At 40.7% G+C, this 12,261-nt stretch overlaps 1 protein-coding gene across 4 annotated transcripts in view; it reads left to right on the forward strand.

Moving 5' to 3' along the window:
• Positions 1-12,261, forward strand: part of MTHFD1L (methylenetetrahydrofolate dehydrogenase (NADP+ dependent) 1 like) — a 266,470-nt gene that overhangs the window by 137,929 nt on the left and 116,280 nt on the right. Inside the window, exon 1 of one of the 4 annotated variants that reach the window (XM_025180633.3) lies at positions 5,845-5,977. The exons of the other annotated variants lie outside the window; for them this stretch is intronic. Within the exon in view, the coding sequence (XP_025036418.1) occupies positions 5,911-5,977 (67 nt within the window). The 5' untranslated portion in view covers positions 5,845-5,910. Of the gene's footprint in view, positions 1-5,844; positions 5,978-12,261 lie in introns of those variants that run through there. 4 annotated transcript variants of the gene reach the window in all.

Consider the following 12,261-nt stretch of genomic DNA (forward strand, 5'->3'; position numbering starts at 1 on the left):
TAATAGCCCTGGGGCTGAATGGAGAGAGGACTGATTTTTCAGTGAAACTGTCCTAGGTCTCTCTCCTTCCCCTCCTTGATTTTTTTCAGAGCCAATGTTGACTTTTCCAAGCACAGTTGCAAAGCCTCTCTCTCTTCCTAGATTTTTTTCTGAGGTGGACTAGGGGTCTGAAGGTTGAAGGGAGAAGGTGTTTAGTCCCATAAAATTATACTTTATGCTCGGAGATTTAGAGTTGTAGTTTTACAAATAAAAGTAAATACCTATATATATTCCTGATATTGAGATGTCCAGAATTAAAGGACAACTTAGTTGTAAGAAAACCCATTTCACCTGAAAGTATTGAATACATTACTGCTGTAGTTAAAAGGAAAAAAGAAACAGTTATAAAATTACAGGCTGTCCCCCAGCAGAATTCTTTTAAAGGTGTGAACAGCACTGGTCAATAACCTTGTCTCTCAAATTGCTCAGTGAGATCTCCTGATGCTGCTGTTGTGTTAACTGTTGTTCTATACAACTCCACATAAAAAGTAAAGAGGTTTTATTTTTTTAACACTGCAATAATTCTTCTCTAAGCTGTGATCTATTCAGCAAGAGAAAATATATAGTTACCTTGGTAATGTCATTAAGTACACTCTTTTGAAAGGCAGGGTCATATGTCCTAGAAAAGGGAAATTTTAACACTTTAGAGGAAAGTGTAGGGTTTTTTTTCCTTGTAGCAAAGGTATTAAAAGGACTGTTGGGAAAAAATCACAATTCTGTCTGAATTCTTCTATCTACTGTTGCTACAAACAAGATCTAAAATTACAGCTGGCATTACAGAGAAAGTACTTTATTTCTATTTTTCAGTTAATTCATTTGTGATGGGGAGCAGTCACAGAAGACCTCCTGGATTGTGCACTGGTGTGATGATTATGCCACTGACATCCACCACCTTGCTCCTTAGGGCTCCATACCATCCTGTCCTGCTGGGCCAGATTCTCTTGTCTCCAACAAACAAGGCACAGAGTTGGGGTTGCTGCCCCACTGAAGAGCAGTGCAGACACTGAACTACTTCAGCTCAGGGAGAATTCAATTTAAAGCTGTTTTATGGGCCAGTTTTCTTTCTGAAAACTGGCCCATAAATCAAATGAAGAGGAAGCATAGTCTCAGTGGTGTTGCAATCAGGAGATCACAGTTCTGTATCCTGCTAGCTGGCCTGAATAAATAGGTTTTCTTGTCTCAGTTTCCCCATATATAAAATGGGAATAATAATACTGACTTACATTAATTGTTGCGTAAGTATTAAATGTATGTGTAGCATGTGAAAGCACTTAACTCAATTAGCTAGAGGTGGTTGGAAAATGAGCTGACACCCTCTCACCTCCAAGAATTTCAATGAAAACTTTTAAAAACATTGTTTCTGGTGATATTTTCAATGGGAAAAGTTCTGCTTGCTGGTAGAAATCAGGAAACATAAATTTTCAGTTGAAAACATAAATACTTTGATTCAGAAATGCTGCTGTGGTGCCTAGTGTTAATTGTAGCTTAGGTACTTTTACTGGATCACCTTCTGCATAAAGTCGTGAAATGAACTGGTGGGGGTCCTGCCACTGCCAATTATCAGAGCCCATTTGACTCAAGTGCATGCATCCTTGGCAGCCTTCCTACCACATCTCCCTATCCAAGACATCTGCAAAGCCACACGTTCATGGTGCCAGAGATGAAGCTGGGTTCAGCAGAGCTGTGTTGCTGTCTACACATCCATTAACTCCTACCTGCCTTCATTGGTACTGCTTGGAGTCACCTACTGTGAATGTGAACAAGCACTTGAAAAAGAAAAGACAGTTACCTTTTCCCATCTCTGGTGTCCTTCGAGATGTGTTCCTCATGTCCGTTCAACATCCTGCCCTACTTCCCCACTGTCAGAGTTTCTGGCAAGAAGGAACTGAGATTGGGGGAAACAAGTGGTGCCTGCAGAGGGGATGGGGCAGAGGCAGCTTTGTGCTGCCCTTCCCCCCCATCACCGCCTGAGCAGCTTCCATTAGCCAGGAATTGGCTAATAGGGGTGCAGGCAGCAGCACAACACATGGAGACCCTCTGCCCTTCACAGCCAGGTGCTGCACATAGAGAGAGCATAGGGCCAGCAGGCAGAGGCAGCTTGCCTGAGCATGGCTGCACTGCTGACTGGGAGCTGCCTGCAGAGTACAGCATCTTTCAAAAAAGTGTTTTGGTTTTTTTTAAGAACCACCTCTAGACGGCAGTTTCACTTTCGAAAAGCCCTTTTTCGAAAGAATGCACGGCCGCCATTATACAAACGAAGCACGGGAAATTCAAATCCTTGCTTCAGTTACAATTTCAATCTGTCTGATTTACATCCCTCTTTCAAAAGTCTAGACATGACTTCTGGGAGTGAGTTTGGCTCTAGGCTAAGGCAAATTCCCTCCCAGAGCTTGTACTCCTTACTCCTGCACCCCAACACTCTGCTCCAACGTGGAGGCTCCTCTTTCCCTCCTGAATGCCAGTCTCCTGCCCCATCTAAATGCAAGTGAGTGAGTTTCTGGGAAGAAGTAGGTGGTGCTTTGGGAAGTGCTTGAGGCCTCCGAGAAAGGGCATGATGAATCCTGAGTTGCCCTTAGCGCCAAAGAACGATTTTAGGCATGGAAAGGTTGAAGACCTCTGGCATAGGGCATCTTTCAGTTGATACTGTTACAGTTAAGGATAAGCAGTCCTGTAAGTTTGGAGGTTCAAGTGAATGACCACATATTCAGCTAAATTGAGTGGTAAAATGCTATATCTTTGGTGTCCAACTAGTTCTGAATCAATACCCACTATAGTGGCTACTGCTATAGCAAACTAGCCACACTCAACCAGCTAAATAGCCACATGTGGCTGTTGGGTTTCCAGGTGTCTGGTTTTGAACTGGACAGACCTGTATTTGAGCTTTCTGTTTGGGAAACAAATTGAGAAAATAGAAATGTCCGATATTTTCTAAATACGATGTAATGAAGATTGTGATATAATGTCAAGTGTGTCCGGTATTTGTGTTGAAACCATCTGGCAAACCTATGTGGCTAGCATGTTGGACACCATGGTGCTATATCTATTCAGTCTGGTGTGCCATGCAGTGAAACTGGAGCTTAAATCCTTTAAAGCAAGTTGAATTACTAATTCCTTACAGAATGAAAAATGTTTCTCGTGTCCATTAGAGTATCCTCCAGAGTGTGTCCCTCAACTGTCTGGTAGCTGCAACATCCTTCTCTTCTAGATCCACAAACTGTCATTTCAATATGGTGCAGTAGACATGTATGGACAATGAAAATAGGACCATGTGTGTCAGAGTATTTCAGAGAACGAGTACTAGCTGAATTGACTGGAATCTGAGGACACATCAGAAGTAAAGGAAACAGAGAAACTTCATTTAAAATTCTGAATAAGATAGAGCTTACTAAATTCCAAAATCAGTCATAAGGATAGAGCGACAGGTCTGATGAATTGCAAGAGTCAAAATGGACAAACATCTGGTTTATTCATCCCTAGTAGCAGTAACAAAAATGTGGTATCCTGTTAGATAAATCATGGATCCAACCTAGTTTATTTTGGCATCTTTGCACCTCGGTACTTGTGGCTTAAACAAGAATTTTTCAGTACATTACAGCTAACATGCCTTGAGCTCCAGGTTCAAAGTTCATGTACGCCTGTGACTTTGAACTCTTCTTTTCCTGAGTTTACCAGGAGACAGCTGCACCAGAACAGATATGTTTACATCAGAGGAGTAAAAGGCAGCTCACTGTTCATAGTTTCCATTTCCTTTTGCATTGTTCAGGAATTCAGGTTCACAATTCTGTGTCCTGAAACTTAACTTTATGTGTATGTGTCTGACTTGGTGCTTCCAATACAAATGTTTTGTTTTGATTTTGATTTGTTGATAGAAAGTGTTGATAGGAGGGAAGATAGTTTCATCTGAAATCAGCCTCCATTTACAAGAAATCCTATTGTGGAATTCCGTAGCTTTACTGATTAAAAATGCTTCTCTTTTTGTAACAGTCCATAAACCTAAACTTGTGTACACAGCTTAATGTGTAACTGTTTTACATATTGAGTTATAGCTTGATAAATGTATTTTTAGGTGAAGAAACTTTACTATTTTTCTAAAGTGGTCATGACTATGAAATCTGATCAGCTGCATGAACTATAGAACTGTTCAGATATTTCTGACATCCTTCATACTGTTCAAGAAATAAAATATCCCCAATTGTGTATAGCAAGGCAATAATTCCATTGAGAGATTCTTGTGATGACATAAAATCATGATAGGGAACCATTAGAGAGGTTTGCACATACCCATCCTGACCCTAAAGTAGAATTATAGACCGTAGTGACAAGTACCTACTTGTAGAAAGTTGGAAAAGAATCATTTCCCTTTGGTTTTTCTTTTATACCTCTCCCACAAATATCTCTTTCTTGTTGTTATCCTTTTTCCTGTCTCAATGTGTTTCTGAGCTTTCTCTTATTTCCCCTGTCCCTATGGCCAAACCCTTAGGGGTGTTTCGTTTACATACTGCATCTGTTTCCTAAGTAAGCTTGTTTTGCTTTTTAATTGTTTTGGTGGCTGAATTGACCAAAGTATAACGAAATTAAGTGACTTGTCTAAGGTCCCATAATAATTTGCTGTTTTGGGTTTTGCCCAGTATAGAGTATAATCCTCTTCCAATCTGCTCTCACTTTATTAAAATGTACCTGCTTTTTAGATTAAGTGAATTTTAAGCAAAACAGAAAAAAACCATTGCTATTTGAACCTGTTTTAGCCATTTGATGTAGGATGAATGTATAGATCATCCCTGTGAGATTTAAGTGCCCTTTATATTTCTATATTGTGTATATGTTTAATATTTTTTCTCTAGTAACAGACACCAGATACTACTACTGTACAATACAAAATTTAGAGAAGCATTAAACCACAAAATATCAACAGAAAAAGTTTGTATTCCTGTAATAGATTCTCGTTTACAATAGGATCCTTTTACACATGTGTGCAAGTGTGAAGTAGCCTTAATATGGCTGTAAATTGCTTTTATATGCCGGTTATGCTTGAGGTCCATTTACACTATCATCAATTTTAAAGAGATCTTAATGTGACCAAGAATCCAGCTTTAAGTCTTCTCAAAGAAGTTAAGCTGCAGTTCAGATAGTTCCCTACCATTTCAGCTAATTAAAGTTAACCTTATTATAGTAAATCTAAATGAAAAATGTTCATACAGCATCTGTTGAGTTCTGATCTCTTGAAAAAGGAATCCTAAATTATGAATATGTTTGCATTCTGTGTACATTGTAATATCTGACTGCCTTCCAGTAGTGCGTTAAGCCATGTGACTAACATCTGTCATGTAGCCTTGGTTCTCTCATCCGCTCCCCAGAGGAAGATGTGCAGTGAGTGTCTGGATTTGTTTGTTTTGGTTTTAATTATTTATTAAATAAAAGTGAACTAGTAAACTGTACACTTGTGAACAGTCCATTGTGAGAGGGAAAATGTACGTAGATGCTTCATTTATGGAGTCAAAGGTATAGATGTTAAAAATAGAGTAATATGCACTCTAATTTTTTAATCAAGCCCCAGTTGTTTTAATAAAAGCTCAAAGCTGCTGCAGTTTTTTTATACACATTTTTAATGTGCACTGTCCCAAAAGCTGTTTTCAAATGTTTAGTATACAATCTACTGCAGGAGCTTTACAACAAATCATTAACAACAAAGAACACAGATGGGGGTTTTTAAAAGAAACAAATCAAAAGTGAAAAATCTGGGATTATTCTACTGTAGCTTTCTTTACAAAAAACATAATTGTGTTCTGTTCTCTATAGGTTCTTAAAGCACATTCATCACCATATCTGAGCACCTTCCAATAGCGCATGGAGCAACATGACTAGCCAGCAGTCATGTGGTGTTTCTTTCTCATAATCTCCCCAAAGGGAAAAAGCATGGGGAGCGGAATGTCTTATTTTGGTATGTTGGTTTCTTAAATAAATATGCCTGTTGTTACTTGTTTATATTAGACAAGGCAAGGTCAAAGAATGTGCCTTGCACTTGGAGAAGAAAGTGGTGAGGATTTGTTGGTCCTTAATTCCTGGAAGCGTTCATTCCACAGCATTGAACTATCCCCAGAGAAAGTTCTTTCTCCTGCACAGACCAGCTTTACTTCGATTGTTAAGAGTTCCATTCTGCCAGAACAGCTGAGTTGTTAAGCACGTTCTTTATTTTGGATGGTTATTTAGATATCCTGGGCGTAGGCCATGGAGAGCTTTGAAGAGCAGGGTCAAAGCCTTGATTTAATTCAGTGTTTTATGGGAAGCCAAGTGTAGAGAGCAACAACAGGTGTAATGTGTGCATGGTAGCCTATCACACTGAAGAGACATGCTGCAGTGTTTTCTACTTGTGATCCCAATAATGAATTTGATTTCTAGAGACCTGCTAAACTTTCTTTATTTTAAAACCACCATGCTGAGTGTTTTATTTGAAAAACAAAACCCTTTTGAACCCTTTTCTATGAAACTGGCCACCTAGTCTGTTTCCTCTGAGAGAATGAAAAGTGACAACCTTGCTACTGTAGTATATTTTGCCTCCTTTGGAGGACTGGAACAAGTTCAGAAAGAAGAACATTCATAAAGACTACCTTTTTACTGGATATACTAATGCAAGATTCAAGGGGGGGGGGGCGTTGTTTTTTGTTTTAAATCTGTTTTAAGGTTGGTTTTTTTTTTTTAAATTCTGCTTGTGGAAAAAGTCAGGCAGTAAGCGAGTCACCTTTCCAGAAACAAATTTTGGCTGATTTGACATTACACATTTTACTGTGTAATTGACTTTGTAGTATTTTTCTGATGGAGAAAAACTATGATTAGCAATTACTTGTCATGAACATGACTTAGCAAGGGGTTATTTATTATATATTTATTTCTTGCTGAAAATCCTTTACATATCATGTGCAATAGCTAATTGCACTTTTGTTTTGGAGACAAACATACACAATATAAATTATAATCCTGAAATAAAGCAATACTTTTGCCCTCTTTTAAGTTAATAGTTTTTTTCATAATAGCTGGTTAAATGGTTTCCTTAATCTTGTAATCATTGAAATAAAACCAGTTTGAACCTTCCAAAGTCCCCATAGACTCTATTTTCTTGTGTTTTCATTAGCACGCTGATTTGAAAGCAGGAAATAATATAAAAGTGATTTCACTGATTATTTGAACACAAACAGGATTCAAAGTACAAGAGTTTGGCACATTACTTAATCTTCTCGTTACTCTGCATTTTATTTCCTTTGCAGTTGGTAGCCTTCGTCCCAGCAACTTTTCTACTGCATCCTGTTTCCTTCCTCATACAGAAGTCAAGCTCTGACATACCTGACTTGTCTTTCTCCCACTTTGGCCTTTAAAATAAGAAAATCCATCCTGCCTTTATCTGTATTGTCAAAAACTAGCTTTATTCAGATTGTACAGGGTTAAATGCATTTATAAAATGTTGAGTTTTTAGGGCATGTGATCATTTGAAGGGAAAGAGGACTTAGAAAGTTGAAGAGTTGTAGATGTCTAGCTGAACAAATAAAGGTGTTCCCCTTCACTGAATTCTGGGATTTACCGCCATCTTTTAATGCAATGGGACTCTGGAAAGCCAAGGAACATCATGCATGTTGGTTTGATGTCTGGCTGGGAGACTGCAAAATCTGGTGTCCCCCTTTTCAGAGATAAGATACAATTGAGATGAGAATGTGCAATGAGTAGTTCTGTGGCACCTTAGAGCCTAACAGAAATATATATAGTGAGTTTGTTGGGCGAAAGAGAAGTTCTGGGGAAGGGCAGTCAAGAAGCAGAAACATTCTTGATTTGTAGGGAAACAGTCATACCCAGATCAATAGAAACCTGAACAAAAGATTGGATGTAGTTTAAACGTTTGTGTGTGTGTGTGTGTGTGTGTGTGTGTGTGTGTGTGTGTGTGTGTGTGTGTGTGTGCACGCACAATATTTGTGGACCTTGTAATAAACAGACATGACTGTCACTGTTGCTGAAGTCAAATGCAGAAAGGTGATGAGACCTTTTTCACATTGTATGTCAGATTTGTCTTCTGTGGCTGAAGACAGAAAGTGGTCCAAAAAGTGACATAAATCTTTATATGGAGTAGGGATGTATAGTGTAGTTGATTAACTGGTAAGGAAAAGCTTATAGTTTAATGCTATGGACTACATGCATTTCCTGCCCCCTCCCCTCCACCAGTAAATTGTTTAGCAGGCTGGCCAGCAGCCCCACTCAGTTCCAGCTCATGCCAGGTCCCGGAGCTCAGCCCCACCCCAGACAGTGACTGCTGCCTCCCCACACTACTGCCTCTGTATCACGGGGCAACAGGCAGCTTGTCCGCGAAGGGAGGCAGCATTGCAGAGAGGCAGGGGTCTCCTCTGGAGTGGGGCCAAAGCACATTGGCTGCAACCCCACCTCCGGGGACTATAGAATAGTTGAGTAACCAATAAGGGTTCATGAGATTAATCAATTAACCGATATTTAACATCCCTTATATGTATCTTAAGGACTTTTCTGAGGTTATATTTACATGTCAATGATGGGCAAGAATGTAGTGAAGTTGTATTCATCTTTGGCAATAGGTAGAAAACAGAGGGCAAGCTCCAGTTCAAAAGTTTGCCACAGTTAGCCCCTGGTGGGCTGTCGCCACTATATATAAAATGTGCTTCTGCAGGTATGGGTGCCTGTATCTCCCATTGCCTGCGGATCATCCTTTCAGGCCAGTGGTGGCTGCAGGAAGTGGCACAAACCAGGACACCACTTTCCACAGCTCCTATTGGCTGAGAATGGTGATCTGTGGCCAGCAAGAGCTGTAAGCACCCATACCTGCAGAGGCACAGGTAAATACTGTGGCAACAGCCCATCAGGAGCTGATCCTGGTGAACCAGATCCATTCCATGGGCCGATAATCGCCCTCCAGTGCTCTAGCTATATTTGTAACATGGTTGTGACTTTGGTGTCCATGTTGATTATGCAAGAATTATGACTAACTCTGGGGTAGTAAGTTGCAAATGTGTAGCAGATTGATGTAATCAAAGCAATATTTTGGAGAAGTTGTGACACTAGCCTATAGTGAATCTGGAAAATGATGGCAGCAGGCTTATGTGGGGAAATCAGGTATTGAAGATGCAAATTTTTCCTGATTCACATTGGACCTCAGTGAAGATCATTTAGAGTTCATCAAGTATGATTTCAACTGGGTTAAGGGTTGGAGAATGAGTCTGTAAACACAGGTGGTACTAGAACGAAGGCTCTCTGCCTTACCCCATCTGCATCACTCACCACCCCAGGCTGGAGCCACAGCTGCAGAGCCCCAGGAGCGTAATCTCTAGGCCCCCTGGCCAGCAGCATGGCTAGCAGTCAGGAACCCCATAGGCCGTGGGGCAGGTGACCAGGACCCTGGGTGGCGGCAGGGATCGTGGGCTGGCGTCTGGGATACTGGCATGAGGCACAAAATCTGGTGTGTGTTGGACCATCCCCCACATCTCTGCTTCCCAGGTCTATGGTAAACACTGTGTCTTTCTGTATTTATTGTCAATGACTGGATGTTTAAAAAAATATTCAGTTCATAAGTAAAAAATACTGAAAATCCATGTGGATTCTTTCTGCTAGCATAATACATATTTTGTATTCAGAACTTATCTGAAAAACTGGGTTGGTGCACAAGGCAAAATAGAATCTAGCTTCAAGAGATTCAAACAGCAATTATCTGTAAATACCACTTGTTCCATAGTCTCCTTTACTTACTGTAGCCATTCTGTGAGTTGAATTGTTTTTTCAGATTCCTCTGTATCTTTGTGCAGGAACTCACTTTTATTATAGGAAAAATATTTGATGCAGATCAGATCCCTGACATTTTAACAATGGAAATCCTTGACACTGACTTTCAAAGGTTTATATGATTTGGCTGTGTTGCTTGAGACCTCTTTTTAAATCTTTTATTAAATATTCATTTTATGTACAATATATTTCTCTGTTGTTCCACTTCATAATGCTGCTAATGTTGGTTTAACTAACTGGCTTTGGAATGTTAGACCATGGGCCACTCACTAGGAACAAAATTCCCACATGTTAAATTAACGTTAAGCCACTTCTAAAACTATTTTAAAGTTATAATGAACCATTGTGCTTTGTTTCAGAGAGCCAGTTAAAGAACTTATCACTTTTGCCCACACCTTACCTGCCATCTAAGCAAGTTCCAACTCTGCTGAATATTTATGTCCAATAAAAATATAAGACAAAAATAAACATAATGTATGGCTTTGTTTGTAAAACAAGTGTCTTGACATAAGTTGATGCTCATGCGTGCATCTGTGATGTCTTAATTTAATTTTGTGTATTAAGTTTGGAAAGTGTGGTATTGTGCTAAGCAGAGATGTCAAGGAAAGAGAATTTTCATCCAGAAAATGTTTTTGAACTTTTTGGGGACAACATTAGTCCAAAAGCAGAATGATGGTCAAACATTCAAAATCATTCACAGGAGCAAGATTTTTCATAAATTTTGGTTGGATCAAAATTAAACAGAACCTTTCGGCTTGCTCAGACAGTGTGGCTGACTCTGTGGACTGCTGGGGAGATGGGGATCCTCTGGAATCTAGTACCCCATCAGGTGATCTGCCAGGGAGCTGAGGGATTTGCTCAGGAGAATATAGGCAGGAATTCAGGGCTGGTTTAAATCTAAACTTTTGATGGAATTGCCATTTCCTATGCAACATTTTGATTCCATCAATTCATTATTTTCTGGCAGGGAAACTATTCTACCAGAATTTTTTTTTACCGGCTCTAGTTGTAAACCTTTGATTTGCTAAATCAGTAGTGTACTTGCTTTAAAAAGAAATTCTTACTTAGTATATTTAAATTAGAATTACATGAAAAGCTTGGTTTGAAGCAATAGAATATGTAGCAGCTGGGGAAGAAAGATACTAGTACAAATGGCTCTACAGTAGGGATGTAAAATCCCATTTTATTGGTTAACTAGTTAAATGTAGTACAGCCCAGGCTGGGTCTGCTGGAGCCAGCTGGAGCACCCCACCTGCAGCAGGTCCTTCCGGGATGGAGTAGCCCCCTGCCCATGGCAGACGGGGAACTGTTCCAGCCTCCACCAGTTATCCAGAACCAGTAAGCCACACACATTAAGAATGAGGGTTACTGGTCAACCCAGTCACATCCCTACTCTACAGATACAACAATATTATTTCACTTAATATAGACATTTTCCCTTTGATATTTTTAACTCATAGATTAATAGTTTCATAGATTCCAAGGCTAGAAAGGATCATTGTGATCATCTAGTCTGGCTTCTATAACACAGGCCATAGAACGTCCCCAAAATCATTCCTAGAGCATGTCTTTTAGAAGAAATATTAAATCTTGATTTAAGAATTGTCAAGGATGGAGAATCCACCGCTACCTTTGCTAAATCATTCCGAAGATTAATTACTCCTACTGATCAGTTGCACCATATCAATATGATATGATAGGGGTTTAGTGTTTTAGGGTATGTCTACACTACAAAGTTAGTTCGAACTAACAGACGTTAGATCGAACTAACTTTCATAGGCGCTACTCTAGCGCTCCGTTAGTTCGAATTTAATTCGAACTAACGGAACGCTTAGTTCGAACTAGGAAAACCTCATTTCACGAGGATTAAGCCTAGTTCAAACTAGCTAGTTCGAATTAAGGGGTGTGTAGCCCCTTAATTCGAACTAGTGGGAGGCTAGCCCTCCCCAGGTTTCCCTGGTGGCCACTCTGGCCAATACCAGGGAATCTCGTCTGCCCCCCTCCCAGCCCCAGACCCCTTAAAGGGGCACGGGCTGGCTACGGTGCCCGTGCCAGGTACAAGCCTGCCAGCACCCAGCCAGCAGACCCTGCACCTGGCACGGATCGAGCCACCCACCCGATGCCCCCCAGCCCTCGCCCTCTTCCCGAGACCAGGCTGGCGGCTCCCGGGAGCTTGCCCGGGACCGCAAGAGGCGGGCACCCACCCGGACTAGTGCAGACATCGTGGACCTCGTCCACAATCTCCACACTAGGCACAGGAAAGTGGCCGTCTAGGGCAGGAGAGCTGCCAGCCTGACCACCCAGGAGCAGGTGTGCAAGAGAATCAAGGGGGTCCACTGAGACCCCCGACCCTGAGCCCTGAGCTTACAGTGGCCGTCCTGGGTCAGACCAAAGGTCCATCTAGCCCAGTAGCCTGTCTGCCGACAGCAGCCAACCCTA

The sequence above is a fragment of the Pelodiscus sinensis genome, chromosome 3 (assembly GCF_052426305.1).
Source record: "Pelodiscus sinensis isolate ZL-2025 chromosome 3, ASM5242630v1, whole genome shotgun sequence".
NCBI lineage: Eukaryota > Metazoa > Chordata > Testudines > Trionychidae > Pelodiscus > Pelodiscus sinensis.